At 42.2% G+C, this 22,403-nt stretch overlaps 1 protein-coding gene across 1 annotated transcript in view; it reads right to left on the bottom strand.

Annotated features, from left to right (window-relative positions):
- WWTR1 (WW domain containing transcription regulator 1) overlaps positions 1–19,038 on the bottom strand; it is a 125,969-nt gene extending 106,931 nt beyond the window's left edge. Inside the window, exons 1-2 of the mRNA XM_037150428.2 lie at positions 18,756–19,038; positions 17,887–18,320 (exon numbers count right to left, since the gene is read on the bottom strand). Coding sequence (XP_037006323.2) covers positions 17,887–18,317 — 431 coding nt within the window. The 5' untranslated portion in view covers positions 18,318–18,320; positions 18,756–19,038. The remainder of the gene's footprint in view (positions 1–17,886; positions 18,321–18,755) is intronic.
- Between the last annotated feature and the right edge of the window lie 3,365 nt (positions 19,039–22,403).

Below are 22,403 nucleotides of genomic sequence, written 5' to 3'. Positions count from 1 at the left end.
CTGGTTTGTAACTTTAAATTCTTCTCTTTTTTCTGGTCAGAAGGAGGCTCATTTTCCAGTTTTCAAAGAGCTGAAAATACAATTATGTTAAATCCTGGTTCTATGTGGCCTTATGGAAAATGTAAGAAATAAAAGAGCCAAAGCTAAATTTTACAATAAAGATAGTAATAATGGATATATGATTGTGATGTTCCCAGGATAATCGTTTCTCCTGGGTTTATCTGGTTAGACTTCCTTTTAAGTTTGTTTGTGGATGGTAGTGATACCACTGACAATGGACCTGAGTCTGTGTTTAACTACTTATTACTAACTAGCTCCTCTGACATCTCTGTATTCACTATTGACACGGTTAATCCACTTAATTACAGTATTGTTGATATCTCAAAGTCCCCTTATTTACTTTGCATCCTGAAAAGTCCTTTGAAACCTAAACAGTGTACTACCTCTCTAGCTCTCTTTGGAAAGGTTACAATCTTAGGATCATTTGAAAGTGGGGAGAGGGGACAAGGCGAGGGACAGGTTGGGGCGCTGTCTTTGCAGCATGGAGTGGAATGTGGAAATAACCTGGAAACAAACAAATATAGTGAATTCTTATCGGCAGCTTTGCCCCTCTCAGATCATCACTGTTCTGTTTAAGAAAGTAATTTCTTAGAACTTATAGTTATACCAATATTTAAATACAAAGCATAAAATATATCCTAAAGTGTAATATACTTTATGAGTACCCACTATGCTAAAGCATGGTACCAGTATCTGACACATAGTATGTGCTTAATAAATACCTATCGGCTTATTGCATTAGGAAAGAAATACCAGACGATCTAAATAATGGAGAAATAAAAAATCACTTCCCTTTCTTTCAAAACATATTAATTGATCTCCTACTCTGTGTGCCAGGCATTGGGCCAGGCAATGGAGAGCTACAAAGGATAATATTTGGTTCTTGTCCTAAAGGAGTTCACAGTACAAAGGACGAAAATAAAGCACAAGCACTTTCCATTGGAGCAAATGCTCAATCATTGTCTATTATTTCTAACACCCAATTTCAAATCAAACTTACTGTGCTATTACATCCAACCTAAAAGCATCCATTTCTGGCTCTGAGCACCCAGCAATGTTTTATTTCAACAGCATGTTCAACATCAGCATCGATCTTAACAAATAAATATTCCCTGGTACCAATGTATGATGGATATGAGGGACAATACGAGAGACCAGGTCCTTATTCTAAGACTCAACATGTGGCGGGAATGAAATAAAGCCATTCGTTGAACAAGCCTTCTACAACATTTTAATGGACACGAGAAATTATAATTACCAAATTATCTGTACATATCAAACCACTCTAAAGATCTGGAGGAAGAGACACCTTTCAATTTGATGGTGCAACAAGGTGTTAGAGGGGCGATGGAGTTGGCTGAGTCCTAACAGACCAAGTAGGGAGATGGAGGACATTCCAGGCCAGGGAGAGAAATGACACATACTCTTAATCAAAAGTCCAAAGACAAGCCCCTCTGCATGAAATATGCAGAGGCCATGAAGGTAAAATAGAAAACGAGAGAGAGCAGCGCGGTTACGATCACTACGGGCTGCCTTCAGGACTGTTCACTCGCATTCTCAGAAAATCACTCCGCTCCTACATACACATGCGCCTTGAGAGGGAGGTGACCTACTGGAAAGAGATACAAGCTCCCAAGTAGAGTATAATTCCCTAATATTTGTATTGTTAGAGAGTTCATATGAAGGGCAAAGGCATTAGCATAATACTGGCTCTGGACTTGTGATTTTTAACCAAATGATTAAAGTGACTCCTTTTCTCTTGTCTCTGTGCATGCTTCCCTCACTATCTTGGCCTATTTCTCTTCTCCTTTCCTTCATTTTTCTCTCTCCACCCTTCTCTAAGTTAAAAAAAAAAAATCAATGACACAAGTCTGTACGTTTAAATTCAGCCCACATGACATTTCCTTTGAGTTTAATTGCTTCCATACAATTTATATCCGCTAGTCACGCTAGACCCCAGAGTATTAAGCGTGCTCTTTTACAAAGAAGCTCTTGTCCTATAATAACCCCCATAATTAAAATGCAGGAATTATGGGTAAGGTCCAGCCGGATGATGCCGAGTGAAACAAACAGATTTTTAAATTCACCCAAAGCAGGCAGGAAGCAAGTCAAAGCCAGACAGTCTACCAACAGGCTTCAGAGCAAAGACACTGGAGCACTAGCTCAAATGGAGATCTGGGCATCACCACACAGCCAGCACAGAAAGGCAGATACTTTGTCTCTGGGCTGCTGTGCAGAGCCACCGCACAATGTCACTTAAAGAGACCTAGTTACATTCAAGTCAGCCCATTCCACAAAGTTCTAGTGGAGGTCTGCAAAGGCCAGTCTTTCAAATGTCTTTAAAATGAGTAGATAATTCTTCTTCATTACTCTGAGTAGATTAAGGTTATCTCTTTCTATAAACTACTTGGGCAACATTTCTGACCTTGTCCTACAGCAAAGGACATCTACAAACATTTCAAGGTCTCTATAAACCCTTTCTGGACATTTGTTCAACTTATTCCATTATCTTCCTCTCCTCAACAAACTAACCTCCCTAAAAGTTCACCTTTGAAACGTTATAATTGCATGAAGCACTAACAGGACACCCTGGATCTCAGTATTGAAGTAGCCTACCTTGCACAAGAATTGTGCCTACCTTTCTTATAAAATCCCTGTGAGCAACATTTTGGTCCTCCAACAGTATTCAGATGCATGCCTCTCCACTAAGGTCAAAAACAACAATTTTTAATTCCATGCAATCTCTCCTTATGTTCAAAATCCATTCAGAGCAAGAACGAAACAACCTGAACTACTTATCAGCTCTCCATGCTCAATTTAAATGTTTCTCTAGCTTACCCCTTTGCCTATATTCCCTCATTGGTTTTCATAGACAAATGATAGGTTAAAACAAATATAGTTTATATTAAATGTTATCCTAGCCTTAGAAACTGACAGATGAAAACATTTTGCTTATTGCCAATGAACTACTTTTGATCTATTATCATAAAAACCAATTTCTATGCTACCGCTAAAACAGAATGTCACTTCAGGTTTATTTATCTTTTACATGCTATACAGATGTATTGTTTATTGAAGTAGTCCAGATGCGGATATATTCAGAACCATAATGACTTTATGTACCAAGTTACTAGACAGATCAAAGTAAAATCCAAGTTTTAAAAGATGTGAATCTTTTAAAAATTCACATTTACATTTTGGAAAGGAAACCTTATATTTTAATGGTATTATATAGATATTATTTATTTCACAGTATCCTTTTCTTTTGTTCCACTATATAACTTTTTTGTTTTACTCTTGGCAGACTTTACTCTCACTGTACAAAACAGACATTGTTTTAAAAAACCCATCTGTAATACATGTCAGTAAATAAGATCTTTCACTTTAGCTCAGGCAACTCCATGGTATCAGTTTACACCTCCATGCTCACTTGGAAGTTTAAAATACTCTCTTTTTCAGCAGCTCTCAAAACTAGACTCCAAACAGATACGTACCAGTCACCAAGATGTTTACCACACCTCAGAAGGACCTTCCAAGAACTCTTAAAACTTAACTTGTTACTGCCACTTGGCTTTAAGGAGAGTGTGGACAAATGCACTTTAATTAGCCAGAACATGGGCCCTTTTATTCACACACAAGGCAAGTTGAACATTCCAAAATCATGTGCAACTGAGAACCTTTAATGGTTTTCAACCAATTAACTAGGGCTGGCCAATTATCAGGTTAAACGAAAAACACTGCGGCACACCTTGACTCACTTCACTCTGGCTAATAATTAAAAAGTCCGTGCTAGTCCACCCCTTACTCTACTCACCTGCCAAAGTTTTTGGCAAAAGTTTCAGCAATTCTAGATCTAACCTTTAAAATCTTGTCTTTAGTGCTGACATTCCAAATTGTCCATAATGACCCTACCCTCTACTCTGCCCCTGCTGTTAAATATCTGTTAATAATCACAGACTACTCAATAGTTATTAACAGGTAAGCAACAGACAAATAGAAAGAACAATGGCTGCACTGTGGGCTGCATGGATTACAGCCCTGGGGCCTCCACTTGAGAACTCCGCTTTCCAAAGCCTAAGGCACAGCCTTGCCATCTCCATCCTTACACAGATGCAAGATTGGTAAATTCAACTTCAACTCTTTTCAGACCATACATAACATAGCTAAACTTATTTTAGAACCTGAGAAAAGGAAATTATCTCTTACAAATATACTTGAATACAGCTAAACACTTAAGTAACTGATCCTTTCTCCATTCCTATCTTTCCTCCTTCCAAGTTTTTGTATAATATATATTTATGGTTGGATTTTATGTTAAACTGCATGAATAGCCAAATATATCTTGGATGATTTAATTATGTAAAAATAACCACATTTATCAAACATTCTGTTTACATAGCCTTACATTTCGCACATTACATAAAACAGACCCATGAAAGTGGAGATAATTGCACTAGAGAATGCAAATTCAGAAAACCTAGGTAATTTTATAAGGCGCACTGAAATTTACTGCTTCTTTTATAGTTCTTAACCCCTCCTACAAAATTCACGTTTATACAAATTCCAAACCAGTAACAAAGCCACCCCATACTAGCAAAATGCAACAGAATGGCCTTTTAACTTCCACCTTTAGCTACAATATACATCCAAACTCACTTAAACCAGTTTGATGTCATCAAACATGTTTTATTTACTTACCTATTTTGAAAGGATAAACTGGCCTGGGCATTTACCTGCACTAATTTCAGAATCTCCTTTGGCAGCTATCAAAATCAGTTACAGCAAATGAAGAAATAAAGATAGGAAAGATAAACGATTATCCGAAACTACAATTACATAATATTCCAAAACATAAATTTTTAACTGATGCTCTCCAAACAGAATCTGCTATGTTTATGGCTGCAATTAAGTATGACGCGTCCCAGCAATAACAGCCCCATGTGCTATAAACTGTGGCGAGGTTTCCACCACTGCTAAGACTGGAGACTGTAATCCCTCACGGCAAGTGATCATCACAGAGCCATGTTTTTACCAAATCTCACTACTTAACTTGGTTAGTTAAAAAACTCTGATTTCAGACCTCATTTTAACAGGATGTTTAAATAAGCAAATGTGCAGTCCTTTTGTACCCAATCAGGCCTGCAGTAAGAGAGCCAGAGTATAAGGGAACTGGAAGATGAACCTTATCCAATTAAGATACCTAATTTCTTCATTGTTCTCTCTTCAAAAACTAGATTATGTAAATTAGTACCCTAGGCCCTTGCCCTACCCTGGGGAAAGAAAGTATCCTTAGAGGAAAAACTATCCACTGGACATTTTTTAGTTCTCGCCTTGACCTCTGAGAAACAGCCCACAGAATTAACCCTTTCTCTTCCCTGCATTTCCCTGCATTTCATGGATTCCCTCCTATCTCTCTGGCTGTGTCTTCTCCATCTCCTTTACAGGGTCTACTGGGACTTTCTTCTCTTTTTTTCTCACTCTATCTGTAACCTCTCAGAAACCTCATCCACATCTGAATTTGAACAAACATATACAGAGTTACGGTTACACAGATATAGTTAGGTATCATTAGTTATCTGGATATAAATTAGTTAACTATTTTATGTGTGCGTATGTGTGTATGTCCCTTGGATATCTTAATGTTACTTCAAACTCAACGTGTTAAAAAATGTCTCAGCCTCTTCTAAATCTTTCAGTACTGCTTGTTACAATTAGTGGCATCATTCATGCCATTATACAGCCTGCAAGACTTCCTTTTCCCATCTTTCCCTCGGTGCTCCAATCTAACCTACTGCCAAATTCTGGCAGCTTTCCTCTTTGAAATCCTTTAAATGATGTCCCGTGTTCCCTTTTTCAGTCCCATGAAAGAAAGTTCCCAGCAACTAAAACACTCTTTAAGGACTTCATTCCAAGGTGGCAAATATTCAAGTCACTGTTTCAAATTCTAAAACTGCAGTTAAAATTTCTATCCCTATTTCGTCCCGGTACAGCCCACAGACCATCCCAAAAACCTCATCAGTTTCAGAACACCAAGGACATTAACTTCTTGAACCACAAAGCCAAATCCCAATCTGAACTACAGTTACCCCAACAAAGCTTTTTTCTCCCTAAGACTTCCCCATCAGTCACATCTAGTTCTCCATAATTCAATCCATGCCTCTACTCTGTGTAGTTCCAAGGCCATGCAAAAGTCAACCAGAAACAAAGACTACCTAAGCTCGTGGCTCCCACAACTTCGAAACGACCAACTGATGCCATTATAAGTGAAGTTGTATATGTGCGTAATAAATTCCTGGAAGACGCAAAAGCGACTGTGAACAGTGGTTACACTTCAGTAGAAACTAGTGGGTAAAGGACTCTTTTCACTTTATATCCTTCAGTTGTTTTAATATTTCTGATAAGAGTATGTTTAAAAGCCAGCTTTTAAAAATAAATCTGAAAATGATTAAAATCAAGTCAGTAAAAATTCTGTGTTTATTTTAGTTCCATCTGTCATTTGCTTGCATGGTCTACTTTTCAATGGGTTACCGCAGCTGCTTCCCCAACCCTTGAATGCCTAGGCCAAAAAATGATGTTCATGGACAAATTGGGAGAAAGACCAATATTCAACATCTTAATGTTTGTAGCAAAGCCAGCACAAAAAGGATATATATTTTTAATAAACAATCTAGCATGTATTTTAATAATCAATCCAGCACGCATGTTCTTCTCCAGGCACCATGGTTTAGTTACTCAGTGCATAGCTAGCAATGCTTGCAGGTAGATTATTCACAAAAAGAGAACAGAATTTAGATTTATCTTCAGTGTTCAGAACTGAAGTGTGCCAAAGCATATTTCCAAAACAATGAGTTAGCACAGGGACCACAAACACATAAAATATATTATGTATTGGAAAATAGATCATACTTAAACGTTTGTGCAGTAAAGCTTGTTTCTATATTGAGACTCACTATTCAACATCTCAGATGGATTATTCTTGGTAAGTTAATAAGAAATACAATAGTTGACTGGTTGGTTGATACATAAAAGACAGTTATAAGGATGGATGGAAAAATAAAATGATAGATAGGAAGGTGGGTGGATGGATAAATAGAATTAAGAGAAACAGATAGATCAGTGATTCTTAAACTATTTGTGGTAAAGGACCAGGGTTTATTTCCAATCCGTCAAGACCTGTGGACAGCTTGGGCCACATATGAGTCACCACAAAAGTCTGACATACCCAAACTACCCTGTTCCACAAGACAATCCCACTGATCATGTGCTGAGTTGTCACAACAATGTCATTTTGCTATAAAAGTGTCTAAGCACTCTCGGCTTCTACATGTAGCTTGTCTGGAACCAGCTGCAGTCATACAAGGTGTCAGTCCATGGGGCCACACCTTGAGTAGCACTGAGATATCATCTGCTACCTCACACTGGTGTTCTGGAAAGAGAATCAGAGGACTAGGGGAAGGTAGAAGACAAACTTCTCACAGTGCTGCTTTGCTACTATTTGAATTTTTGTCATTTATGGGTCTTACCTATTCAAAAACATTTTTTTTAATTTAAAGAAATCACCTGAAAACATCACCATGTGATTCAGCCTGTGGCTTAGCGTGAAAAGACCCTTGCTGGGCTCCACTGATAGTTTAGAAAGGCTGCCTCAGGGAGGAAGGCTGCCGGCTGCTCAGACCAGGCATCCCCAGGGGAAGGGTCTAGGTGGGCCTTGGTCAGTTCACTGGGTTGCAGAATCTGAATTTTGTCTGTGCCCCGATGATCAGCCTCAAAAGAGCTGAGAAACTATTGAAAACCACATGAGGGTGTTTGGGGAATAACTAGAGCCACAAGCTACTCATTTACCAGCAGAAATGGCAGACTCAGTAGGTCTGGGCCTAAGCCAAAGAGCAAAGACCACCCACTACTGAGAAACTGCACAGGCTAAACTGAATACATGACATATGGATGGACAGATGGATGGGTGGATTGCTATAAAAGGCTCTGCCATTTCAGACTCTTAAGTCAGTATAAAATGCTTAGTTCCCTAAACAATTAGAAAGATCTCAACATCTTTGAGGGGTCAGTGATAGGGTCTTCTCCTGCATTCAGATAAAGCTAAGATTGGCAATCTCAGAATTAAGAGATGAAGTTGACAATTACTAACAAAATGTCAGTATTCCCATCCTAGCTGAGGGTCTAAAGCCTCAATGGGATGCATAGTCACTTACCAACCAACACTCGTTTTCGCCCAAGTCAGGCTATGTTCTTCTTGGCCTCAAAACCACACCTTTAGGCCTTGGCCAGGTAGCTCTGTTACTTAAGAGTATCATCTCTGATCAGGGCACATACAAGAATCAACCAATGAGTGCACAGACAAATGGACCAACAAATTGATGTTTCTCTCTCTCTTTCTCTCTCTCTCCCCTCCCTCTCTCTAAAATCAATCAATAAATATTTTTTAAATCAAATTCTTAGCATTTCTGCTTCTGCACTTCTCTTCTTATCCCCTTTTTCCCAGGAGGCTTCTTTGCCCACCTACCCACATTCTTCCCATTTTTTAAGGTTCCATTTATACCCAATCACCTTTACAGAGATGTCTGTGAACACCCACCCACCCTTCATCCATCTTCCTCTCTACTGCATTTAGTAGGTGGAGCTATAATTCTAAATTTTCAGACCAAGGGGCAAAGCATGATGGAAGTACATTCCCAAACATGGCAGATTCCTATAAGAAATGGCTAATGCAAATGGCTAAAAGAAAACAGGACAGTATTCCTTCCTTATCAAGCACCCACTTATGTGCCAGGCACTGTGCTCAGGTTATACAATGACAAGCAAGACAAACACCATTCTTGTCTCCTAGAGGTTAGAGTAGCAAGAAAAGAGAAATAATTAAACAGTATTATGGCACTAGTGCTTCAGCTGAGGCACAGGGCTCTGGGAGCACCTAACAGGCTCATCTAAACCAGCGTGGGGGCTGAGTCGGGAAAAACCTCCTGCAGACACAGCATCTACGCTGATGCCTAAAGGTAGTGTAGGAGTTAACCAGGCAAAAAGCAGGGAAATAATGTTCCAGGCACAGGTAATAGCTTGTGCCAAGTTTCCAAAGCCAGAGGGAGCATAGCCAATGGGTGAAACCAAAAGACATTCAGTACGGCTGCAAATTTCAGACCAGTAGCCAAAATAGAAAGGACTGCCTTATTACGAGACAGCTCACAAGACGTTTCAACCCACAGGGAGCAGCTGCTCCAGGCACTGCCACCTCACAGGTCAGAAGGCAGCTATTTAGCCTGGTTTGTCTGTGTTCTCCTTGTCTCCCCAGGTAGACTGTCAGCTCCCTGAGGTCAGGAAACCTGGCACCTATCTCTCACCTCAAGGTATGCTGCATGCTGCAAGCACACAAAAGGAGTTCAATAATTTTTCATTGTAAATGAAGAAACAACTAATGTCCTTTAGGTGCCACAAAAGAAAGGTCAAGGGAGTTCACAGCCCCATTCCCATCTCAAGCAGGGATGGTAACAATAATAAACTTTCATCAGTGCTTACCTGCCAGGCACAACGATAAGCAATGCATATGAATCCCCTGACTTCACTTCACCTAACAGCACCAAACGACTGAACATCTTCCCTATTTACTGTCTGCTGTGCCTAGATGGAACAGTAAATAAAAGCTAGAACTCTAGGAAAGAGCACACAGATGAAGGCTAAACTAAAGGAAATCCATATGACCTGAGATTTTCCATAAGCTGACTTCTCATCCTAAGGGGACATCTATGGAGAATTCTTGGTTAAGATTTTACCAATTACCAAAACAAGAAAAACATTTCAGTTATATAAGCTGAACTCCACCTAAGATGGCCCCAGGGTCCAAATCTACCCACCAAGATCTACCGCTCCACTGATTCTTCTCTTTCCTTCTCTTGCTGTTTTTATAACCTCACTCTTGCCAATTTAAAAAAAAAATGTAGAAATGGAGATCCCATGGCAGGTTATCAGAGGAGAGGGGGAGGAGGAGCAGGGGAGAATGGGGTAAAAGCTACAGGGAATAAGAAGCATAAATGGTCAGTAGAAAATTGACAAGGGGAGGTTAGGAACAGTACAGGAAATGAAGAAGCAAAAGAACTTATATGTACGACCCATGGACATGAACTAAGTGGGGAGGAATGCAGGTGGAATGGTGGATGCAGGGCAGAGGGGAATAAGGGCAGGGAGGGGATGGGACAACTGTCATAGCATAATCCATAAAATATATTTTAAAAATAAAAAGAAATAAAGAAATGTATGACCTGTCCAGTGTGGCTCAGTTGGTTGAGCATTATCCCACAAAGCAAAAGGACACAGGTTCAATTCCTGGCCAGGGCACAAGCCTGGGTTGCAGGTTCAGTCCCTCTCTAGACGCATAAGAACGAGAGGCAACCAACAGATATTTCTCTCTCACATCTGTTTCTCTCACTCTCTTTCTGTCTCCCTTCTTATGACTCTAAAAATAAATAAAAATTTTTAAAGAAAATAAACAGTTTTGTTGTAGGATATTTGGAACAGACAGAAAGGCAGATAAGAAAAATCACCCATAATCCTAGAAATGTCTATTGTACACATTTTGGTGTGTATCCTTCTTCTTCCTCTCTCTCTCTCTCTCTCACATACACACACACACTTCTAAAAAGAAACCAGGATTATGATCCTATCAAACTGTACTGTAATTGCTATTTTTCTTGTAATATATCCCACTTATCTGATATTCGGGGCCATTTCTCACCTCTAAGTATTGGTAATTAACTGTTAAATCATGAAATATAAATGAAAATACATATACACAAAGCACACTGAAAAGAAAAACTACAACTTAATTTAGACATGAAACTCTCAACTGTAAGAATAGTGAAGGTCACAAAAAGGTTTCATTCCTGAGTGGATGGTAATAGATGATAGTTATACTATCAAATGTTCGAAAATCAAATAAGTTTGTGAAATATTGGCTTAAACAAAAGTGAACTAGTTGTTGTAATAAGTGACTTTGCAGCCTTCAATGTTTTAATATACTGTGAATTCTAAGGGAAGGATAGAGGATGACACTCATCCTAAACCAGGGGTGTCAAACTCATTTCCACTGGGGCCCACATCAGCCTTGAGGTTGCCTTTAAAGGGCTGAATGTAGCGCTCCTTGCCCCTAGTTAAGGAGTAGTTACATTTATACAGTCCTAAAATTACATTCAGCCCTTTGAAGGTAACCTCAAGACTGATGTGGCCCCTGGTGAAAATGAGTTTGACATCCCTGTCCTAAATCAATAGGTCCAGAAACCCTCTGTTCACAAAGCATGTGAATGAACTAGGGCTCCAAGGAATGCACTGGAAACACTCTACTGGTATTTCAATGCACTAAAACATTCACAGCCTCCCACAGACCAGCAAAAGGGCCAACCCTTCAGAATTTGCCCTTCCATAATAAGCTAATTACTTCACTCCTCAAGTCTTCCAAATCACCCCTTATTTTTAAAAAAATTTTCCTTCGCTTGGTTGGTTCTTCTACTTCCATCTCCCTCTCCTGTGATTAGATATTTAACTGAAAGAGGAAGGGAAGGGAGGGCATGAGATTTCAGGCTATAATTCCTACAAGTCTCAACCCAGTTGGTCAACAAGCAAAAATTGAGAATCAGTGCCTCAAATCTCTACAGCAATTTATTTCCAATCAATCTCTGGAATTATAAAGGTAATGAGAAAAACCTATCTCTTTTTCTCCTTGGAACTACTGTACAAATATCATCTGATTGACCCTCTCCACAAGTTCTCACCAGTGCACCCAATCCAGACGTCAACTAGGTCATTGCCTCCCAATCACCACATGGATTTCACCTCCCTGTGAAACCATACGGATTCCTTAACGGTGGGAATCTTCAGAATAAAATATAAATAGGCACTGCAGGTATATGATCCATGTCTGGTTTGGTTGTTGTTTCATTACCTCCTTCTCTCTCTGCCCCCCAGCACCAAGAGTCCTAACTTGGATCACCCAGACTGAGTTCAGAAGCAAATTCTCATGCTCTATCCACCACTCCAGAGTTACCTTCTCTTCTAGGATATCTAATTAAAGGGCCTAATTATGGGCATGTAACTGGCATGAGGCAGCACAATGTAAGGGCAGGAATATGGGTTTTAGAATCACAATCCAATCTCTGCCACTCACCTATTATGTGACCCTAGGCCATTGACTCAACCTATCAAGCCTCAGTTTCCTCAACAGTAAAATGAGTTAATAACAGGTACTATTCACAGAGTCACTACAAGGGTTAAAAGAAAGAATATATGTGAAAGCACCTAGGGTTATGAAAAAAGGTTTTATACACACGTGTCAGGAGAATATTCCATGGCCGATTCTGCTGATGTCTCTCTGGGAAGCTCGGATTCAGCTCCCTGCCTTGTCTGGCATAGAGTAGGTCATCCAAAAATGTCAATTACCTCCCCTCTTCAAGTCTCCCATTTCTCCACCCATCCACCCCTCACAAACTCAGCCCACTAGTAACTACAAGCCAGATTCCAAAGAAAAAAAAAGTAGACTGTTTACCTCAGAAGGGGTTAGGTATTATCTGTCCAAGATGCTAAAGCAAAAGGGTACCGGTGGGCATTTCTATTTAGATTCCTTAACAGGAAAAGTGACTCTCAATATTTATTTGAAATTTTACAAACTGGCTTTCAATCCCAGATCCAGGTTGTCAATCAGGGCCATAACTACAACCGAAAGTCAAAATCAGCTTTTTTACTGTCAAGGTTTCTGCATCGGATTTGGGCCAGGTAGACAGGGTACGCGTGTCGGGAGACAGGCAAGGGGAGTCAGGAAGAAACTTGCACAGAAAGTCTACTATGTGCCAGGCACTTCAAATACGTTATCTCATCTGATCTTTCAAAATACCACGAAATAGTTATTACTATCCTCATTTTACAAAGAAACTAAGGCAGCAGGCAGGCATTTTTTGAATGACAAAAAGCCGTTCATGAAAGCGATTACATTATAGATTGTCATCCAAAGATAAATAGAAAGAAAACACTCAAGTCAGTTCTTTAAGAAAAGCATTTTAAAACAACCTTTAAAATAAATATTTTCAAATTGAAAAGGAGGACTTGCACAATTTACATCCCACAAACATTTCTTATGAAGTTACTCAAGCATGTACTCCAACAAAATGAAGGCATACACCAAAAAAAAAGGAAGACAATGAAAAAGGAAACAGCACTTTCAGCCATGGAGAGAAGTAAAAAGAACTTCCAGGATGACAACTCTGTTGTAGGGCTACAGTCCAGAATGGCTCAGAAAGATGGAGTCTGGGCATAAAAGCTTAGGGGACAACTTGATACACTGATGGGATTAAGAGCCTAGAAAAAATTTGAGACATGAATAAAGACAAATAACATATAAACATATAAAAAGGCAATTAGAAGTACCAGGAAGAAATGTGTAAGAAAGTCAAGGTACAAAGATGAAGAAATTGAAAAGTGACACAATAGTAAACAACTAACTGTAAGAGTAAAGAATGTTTGACTTTGGTGCTGATATATCATCTTCTGACTGGCCCAAAAGTCCTGACACCAGACCCAATGTGCAAGTCTAAATGAATTATATTTATAGAATTGCAATAATATAATTGTTGTCGATGGATTTTCAATTTCAGGAATAATTTATAGTCCTGACTGATGTAGCTCAATACATGGAGCACCGGCCTGCAAACCGAAAGGTCCTTCGATTCCCTGTTGAGGCACATGCCCGAGTTGCAGGCCAGGTCCCGGCTGGGGGTGTGCAAGAGGCAGAGGATCAGTCTATTTCTCAGGCACCCAATGTTTCTCTGCCTCTCTTTCTCCCTCCCTTCTCCTCAAAATCTTTTTAAAAAAGAATAATTTATAAATAAAAATGTCAATTTGGGGGCAAAGCGCAAAACTTTTATTGGTAATTGGTTCAGGGCTTTGGAATGTTAGAGTTTTGCTAATAAAAATGAAATTATATAACAGGTAGCTACCCAAACCTCCTTCACTTACACAATGGAGAGTCAGAAATACTGTCAAAAGTTGACCCCAAAAATAACAAAGATGACCTAACAGACAAACTAAAAACAACATAAATACTAAATTTGGAAGAGGAAGAAAGAAAACTTAAGGAGCTACATTTCACTTTCATATCAGGAGTTAAAGTTGATAAGACAAAAAAATAGTGGTAAACAAATATTAAAGTTAAGAAGGTGTCAATCTAAGAATTGAATACAGAAACAGTTAAAAAATTAAAAGGTCCTCTTTGTGAGGTTTAAGGAGGTGAAGGAAACCATTGTTTTTCAACAAAAGTCCTTCTGTTCTATTGGATTTGTTTGTTACCAAGTGTACAAATCACTTTGACAAAAATAATTTTCTACCACACATTTTAAAAAAGGCAAAACATGAAAATTATTACTAAAAATTGGGAGTGGCAGACAAATATTATAATTGGAATTGTATTTAGGAGTGGGGATAAAATATTTTTTCTAATAGAATGTTATTCAAATAAAAATTTTCTGCAATGGAAAGTTCTACTGAAGCCAGATCATTTTATTCTTTATAATTCCCTATTTTCTGGTTTATGTACAATCAACACATATTCCACTTATAACCAGAAATGGTTTAAAATTTCAATGTGATCAATGTTCAAAGTCAGTGTGCCAGGCTGCTAAGAGCCCGATACCCATGCACACACCCGGCCTGGTTTTTGATCATTAGAGCACATCAGGAGCGATGCCGTCGTTTTCAGAGGCCCTGCGTTTTCAACATTTGATCTTTTCTGTGGTTACATGCTACCCCGAAGCAATGCCTGAACAGCACGGGATGAGCAGTCAGGAAAGGTGCCCTTCAGGAGGAACCAGAAAGTGATTACGTATATCATATACCCAGGAACAATCTTCCCTGAGAAAATGACAAAAAGCCCTGTAAGGCGTCTTAGATGTACAGGCTTTATTTTCCCTTAAGCTCATTGTTCAGCTGGTGAAGTGACGTGGGCACAAAGGAGGGAGGAGGGAAACCGGAAAACTGCTCTGTAAGCAGAGGGCAACAGATCAGAGCCCCAGTCCAGGGTCTGCCATTAAAGAACTGCATGGCTTTCCCAAAGTTAAGTTGTCACCGTTCCCTGTCCTCAGTTTCTAGAAGGAAAAAAAAAATGGCCAATGTCAATTCTAAAATGCTTTGATTTCTGATTTAGCAGGCCTGCAATTCCTGACCTGGGACTCTACTGCTAGCACCATTTTACAGATGATGGAGCAAAGTAATGAGCATATTTTAGGAAATTAAATCAAGGTCAATTGCCGTCATTTTTCAAACTTAATCCCTCAAAGTACACTGCCTTTTGAGGCTGTGCAACAAAGTGTGACATATAACATTTGTCTTATTCCAACTTTAAACAAAGTTCCAGCAGAAACTCAGAGAACTCTTAGCAGATTGCTAATCTTGAAAGACAGTAGTCATGATGACTTAATTTCTTTAGTTCGCTAAGCTTCTTGGCCAAAACATTTCCAGGGACAGCATCAGATCAGGCTAGCCTACCACCTACCTGTTTTTTCAGCTGTTGTTCTCGCTGACAATCCAGTGAAATGAAGATGCACTTTACTTTGGGTTGGGAAGTGGTTGTAGTTAGGGAGATGGGCAGATGAATCAGAGCAACTTTCTCTCTAAACCCGAGGCTAACTTACACTGCTACCCTAGTTTCACATAGTTCTGAGCTACTCCAGTCATTCAAAACGTATATAAAAGGGATTTTTTTTGTTTTGCTTTTATTTGAGGGTCTTTTTCCCCTAGCTGTCCTCAGATAATGGGCAAGCCCACATCTTACTTCCTATATAGTTGTCTGTATATTCATAAACACAGTTTAAAAATCATTTGGGTCCAAAAAAGACCCCCCTACAAAAATTATTACATATTATTGTTATTTTATTTTATTTCTTACTAACTATTCCTATAAAAGTTCCAATAAAATATTCAAAACTGCACTTACTTATTAATATAAGATGGCAGCTATTTTGGACCTTTATGTGCCTTAGAAACTAGTGTCATCCTTCAGAACAACATCATCACACTTAGAGAGATGTCATGTTATTACATCACATACTTGAACTCCAGCCATTTAAAAGTCAACGAACTGAGTAAATGTCCACACTGTCACTCAATAACAGGAAGAAAACCAGTGGTCGAATAAAATAGCCATCAAGTCTGTTTCAGAACAAGTGCTTCCCAGCATTGCACCAACCCAGAAACAAATAAAAAACTCCTCCCTGTACAAGAAGTCCACAGCTTTGGCATAGGGAAGGAATAACTGGTCACCAGTACGAGTCAAAGAGTTGGTTAAAATAAAGCTCATCCATTACTGTGTATTAATTTTTACAGCCCTTGGATAGCAAATATTAATACCAATGAAAGGATTGAGCCCTGGCTGGTGATCTCAGTGGATTGAGCACCAGCCTGAAAACTGAAAGACTGCAGGTTCAATTCCCAACCAAGGCATATGCCTGGGTTGTGTGGGCCAGGTCCCCAACTGAGGGTGTGCCAGAGGCAACCTATCGATGGTTCCCTCTCTCTCTCTCTCTGTCTCCTGCCCTTTGCCTCTCTAAAAATAAATAAATAAAATCTTTTTTAAAAGGATTGATTATATTTTTTAAATAGCACACAATGTCTTAACATAACATTCAGACTTAGACTGCTCTATCAGAGAAACATGGACTTTTAATAAATAAACTCTAAAGGCAAGTTCTTGGAAGAGGAGTTTCCCTCAGTGGCTGTGAATGGCCAGCCAGCGAAGGCAATCCTGAACCAAGAGGTCCAGCTGGCACAACCTCCATCCAGGCCATGGGTAGCCTGACCCTCCATGACCTCACTGGTTACATTTCAAGTTCCAGCTTGGTTTCTCCTCTGGAATATAATTATCTTAAGATACCAAAATTGAAACAATCTTCTTTCTATCTGTGAACCTATTTTCCTGTACAGTCTAACACGAACCTAATGTAATTCATGACACCAGCAAGCTGGAACAAGGTGAAGGAAAGAAGAATGACAAAGCAGGCTCCTGATTCGATGGTATTTTAAGTTACCAAGTAAGACATAATGACATAATAAAACTCCTGACCCAATTTCCACACAATTCATTTGTCCAGCCCACAACCACTTCAGCACGCAGTTGTTAATTACATCGCCCGTGCTGTGTGGTCATTACATCACTAAGCTGGGAGTGGTGAGGCCTACCTAGCAGTGTTCACTTTTCCAGCTTGCTTTTCCCCATAACAAACAGACTGAAGACCACCTACACTACCAAGGGTTCCTTCTCCCCAGGCCTCAGAACTTTTCTCACATTCATCTTGGTGTCACATCGCAGTGGACCGGGGTCTCGGGTATCTTTCTGACTTAGAATGGTCAGAGAAGTGGGTAAGGGTATGTGCCCAGGAGTCTGAGTCAATACTCCAGATTCGGGACAAAGTCACCTATGTGCCTCATGAGGATTGCTTCGCCCTCCCCCCACCAAAAAAAAAAAAAACAAAAACCCTACTTTTATTTCTTCTACCTCCAGAGTTTCTATGTCCCGAACCTCTCGCGACGTCCTACAAGAACGTCACCACTCTGCTTCTGGTCCGTACCTTAACATTCCAATACCCAGGACCCACTCCTTACTTCCAGTTTCCCAGATCTTTGGGAAAGATACCTGGAAAGATACACCATCACGCGCGCACACACACACACACACACACACACACACACACACACGCGCGCGCGCGCGCGCGAGCAAGCAAGCGCGCCCTAAGCATCGTGACTCTGTTTGCCCCCCACCCCTCGCCCCCCAGCTCCAGGAAGACTTACTTGAGGAAGTACCTCTGGCCAGTGGCTGTGAAGGTCATCTCCCAGCCCGGGGGCAGAGGCAGCTCGTCGGTCACATCGTAGGACTGCTGGCGAAGGTGCGCGTGCTGCTGCGCGGGGCTGCCCGCAGCGCCCGCGCCGGTGCCCAGCTGCAGGGACGCGGGCGAAGAGTGCGAGCGAACGTGCTGGGCGCCACCGGCCAGCCGGGGCCCCGGGTGGCCGCCGGAGGAGTCGGTGCTCGACTGGCGCGAGTGGGAGCCGGAGTCAGGCTCCTTGAAGAAGGATTCTGGCAGGATCTTCTTCCGCCACGAACTGGGTTTGGGGTTCATGACCGAGTTGAAGAGGGCTTCGAGGTCCGTGTCTAGGTCCTGCGTGACATGGATCACTTGCTGCCCAGGCGGCGGGAGCGGAGGGGGCGCCGAGGCTGGATTCATCTTCTGCAAGGAAAAAGGTCTGATCAGCTTTTTACTGGAAGTCAGAGGAGAGGGTAGGGAGAAAAAAGGGAGAGAAAAGAGACAGATAGGTGTCCGCCTCGGGATCCCAGACTCCCAGCCCTGAGACTAGCCGGATGGGGGAGGGGTCCCCTTGGTCCTCCAGAATTATGCAACTTTCTTGGAGCAAAAAAAAAGTTACTGAGAGGAACAGGAAAAGCGGGAGGGGTGGGGGGGCGGGTAGGTAACTGCACTCGGGACGTTGCTGAATTGTTGATGACAAAGAACAGGTCGCAACTTTCCAGAGTAGGCAGTCCCCCGCCCCCACCCCCTCCCCAAAGAAGTCTCAACCCAAACCAAGTCCACCTCTGGACCCCGGAAGCCCGAGGGGCCGGGCGCCCCGGACTGAGTGGTGTGCGGGCGCGCTCCAGCGGGCACTACCTGGGCGCGCAGTGAAGCGGAGTCTGGCGTGCGGCGGCCGCTGTCGGGCCTGGGTCGCTCGGGTGCGTCCCGAGCTCGCAGGACTGGAGCCGGAGCCCAGCTGGCAGATCCCGACCCGCCTTGGTGCCTGACAGTCCAGGAGCTTCGGCTCTCACATCCCCAAAACTGGCCTCAGGCGTTCGGGCTCTCGAGGGAGGAGACGAAGAAGAAGCAGACAGCGCGGCCGCCGCGGCTCCTGGACTGTCCCATAAACAAAGTTTGGAGCAAACTCCCACTCCCAGGAAAGAGGCGGGCCGAACGCTGAGCTGTTGAATTATGCATGACCTCCAAGCCCTGAGCCTGCCTGCCCCCGCTCGTCCCTCCCCTTCCTCCTCCTTCTCCTCCTCCCCCACTGGGGCTCCAGAGAACCTTGGGCGTGATGGGTACTTTGCAGGCTAAGAGAAGGGTGTCCCCCACACCCACTCCCCCAGGTCGTGCGGACCTCTCCCGCGGAGCCCTGGATCTGCATTCCTTTGAGTTTACCACGGGCTTGGGGCGGGATCAAAGGGAAAGTGACCCGAGCCTGTTTAATCAAGGACTCGTGGACCGAAACCAAGGCCGGAGGCGGCGAGGGCACGCCGGTGAGGGGCCCTGACCAAGGAGGGGACGGTCCTGGGTGCGGCACCTTCCCTTCGTACCGGGTGCTAGGGCTGGGAGCGCGGGGAGCGCCACACTGATCCGCGGTTCTGCCCGAGGGCGGGCCTGGGTGCGCCCCTGCAAGGGGAGACACCAAGGCCAGCTTTTCCAGGGGAGGCTGCTTAAGCGCTTGTGACCATATTTGGTCTGGCGAGGAGGCATCTGGCTGTTTGGCTTTCAATTGTCTGCTCGAGCGCAGACGGTGCCCAGAAAGTACCTCTGTCGTTAGAGATGCGGCTTCGCCAGTGGGTGCGTTGTAAACAAACAGCCTCCGAATCATCCACCAATCCTTAGTTTCCTCTGCGGAGTGAATCAGGTCACCAGGGATTGAGAGGAAATTTAGACAAAGATGGGTGCTGGAAAGGGAGAGCAATAGTGGGCCCCTCCCCCGCCACATCCGCGAGGGTAGTGGGAGGATTGGAATGTCCCTGACGCCCTCCAGAGAGCCTGGAACTGGGATGGAACCCAAGCAGGTGGCTGGGAGTAAAGAGGGTGCGCCAGTGACCCGGGAAAAGCAACTCACCCTCCCACGGACTGAGTCTGAGCGAGGGGTGGAGACCCCCTGCTCCTAGATCTAGCCTGGCAAGACAGCTGCGGTTAGTAGGCGGCCTTACCCTCCGGAGTAGCTCAATTCCTTCTCTCCCGTTCCCTCTCCATTGGGGGGAAAGGGAAAGTGGCTACTAGGTAAGGCGCGCGTGAAAAAAACCCACCCCACCCTATTTGATTTATATAGAAGTTTATGAAGTACTTCAAAAAAACAACATATGTACAATGTTTTGAGCAGCATCCAGCTGTTATACCTGTTTGCTAAATAAAATAGTATTGTGCCTCAACATTTTTATAAGGGTGAAATAAAGTCAAATTATAGTCTGGAGCTGCCTTGAAGAAGACAAGTCTACAGGAAAGACAAGGCTTCCCTATAGTTTTGCCCTGGAAAAGGTGGGAGTGTTTGGGGCCACTCCTCAGTGGCTACTGCCCATCATTGCCCAAAATAAAGCAGAGCCCACCAAAGTGAAGCACCTTCCCCCATTATCTGTCCTTCTGGGTGTACTCTGATTCCACATTTTCCAGAGTGGTACAGATCAGGGTTGCCTTAGAGAAAAACAGCCAGGTGGAACACCTGCAAAAATAAGCAGCGCGTGGCTCCTTGCAGGAGACTGGAACTCCCCCCATGCAGCAAGTATTGTACCCACAGGATCCGCATAGGAAAGGGGGAAGCCACCAAAAGTGACTCCATAGGAAGTGGCATCTTTGCAAAAGCTATCTTCAGAAACCGCCACAGTTTCTACAATGGGGAAATTAGCTATGAAACTAAAGGAAGTGACTGGGACCCTGTGGTTATTCAAAAGCCGCAAGGCTGACCTGATGATTAAATGATGGAAACCTGAGGCCAGCCCTACTCCAGGAAGGTCCTCACCCAAGAAGGAAGGCCCCACTTTGTAAATAGTACCTGGCTGCTAAAAGAAATGAAACTGGTGAGGGAACCATAAAGCTAACTCTGTCATGAGAATCAGGGTTGGAATTGGATGGGCAAGGAAATTGTCTTCATTCCTTAATAAGCTCCTAGAAATAGATAGTGAGGGACAGAGGATGGGATACCTGAAATGGAAATTGAATAGCAGAATAACTCAGAGCCGTTAGATGTTCCCAAACGGTCTTAAGATGTGATAATGGATAGTTAAAAAGATTTACTTGAGTCCTTCCTTCAAACAGTAATTCAGGTTAAATAACATTAACATGTACCTTATATGTATCGGGTACTGCCCATATGAAGCAGCAAGGTGTAGCAGATACATGTACAATCTCTACAGCAAAACACCTAAGCTCATTATTCCTGGGTTTCCTTTGAAAATTAGGGACAATAGTAGTAGTCACCTCACAAGATTCTAGATCTAAACACCAGACAGGCATAACTTGGAGATATTGCAGATTCCGTTCCAGACCACCATAATAAAACAAGTGTAATCTCTTTGTTGGTGGAGGGTTTTGCCTTCAATTTTTTAAAAACACAATCTTTGTTAAGTTCAGTAAAAGAAAGCACAATAAGAAGGAGGTATGCCTGTACAAATTTTGTCTGTTGACCCATGATTTAGAATCTAAGCTTTGAAGTTTCCACCTCTATTCTCTACATGGGGCGAGTTAAGTTAGCCTCCTTAAGTCACAGATTATTCATTTACAAATTGGAGATACTATTCTAGTCTGTGACATTGCTGCCCTCCTGGGTAGTCAATGGACTACCTGCCTGTTAGTTACACCCTCATGGAGTCCCTTTCACTTAAATCTGGACGGAGGTAGTGACTTGCCTTAACCAAGAAAACGAAGCAAAACTGTACTAGTTCCTTACCCTAACCCCTGAGGTATGGAAGTTTCTGCTTTTGGACCTTTGGGAGACTTAAGCCACTTTAGGTAAGAAGTCCAATTGAGCCGCTGGAGAAGGCACATGGAGAGAGAGAGAGAGAGAGAGAGAGAGGCCCTGAGATCTGTGGAGAGAGGGAGAAGTCCAGCCACACAGAATCTGAGCTGCACCCAGCACTCAGCCAGCCCACCAGTCGACTGCAAACACATCGGTGTCACCATCAAGATCTGTAGAACTGTAGAGCCTAGCTCACCCCAGACTGTAGAACTGTGAACAAATAAAATGGATAGTGTTTTAAGACACCACTTTTTGTAATTGTTTTAACACAAAATGGCAATTCTAAGAATTAAATAGGAAAATGCAAATACAGTTTTCAACACCAATTTTGTCAAATACTTAAGCACTCAGTAAATAATGGCTGTGATTGAAGTCTCACAGAGATCCCCAAAATACCATATTTTGCAGCGCATAATGTACACTTTCCTGCCCAAATTTTTTAGGGGAAACAAGGATGTGTGGGTAGTACTATTATAAGCGGGTAGTACTATTTCCCTACCTATATAAATGTCTTTAATTCTTTTACTTATGAATATGCATTAAAAGTGTAAATCTAGAAA

This window comes from Artibeus jamaicensis, unplaced genomic scaffold, assembly GCF_021234435.1.
Source record: "Artibeus jamaicensis isolate MK-2021 breed Jamaican fruit bat unplaced genomic scaffold, CSHL_Jam_final contig_466, whole genome shotgun sequence".
NCBI lineage: Eukaryota > Metazoa > Chordata > Mammalia > Chiroptera > Phyllostomidae > Artibeus > Artibeus jamaicensis.
The sequence above is the reverse complement of the archived record's forward strand: the minus strand, read 5'-3'. Positions and strand labels throughout refer to the sequence as shown.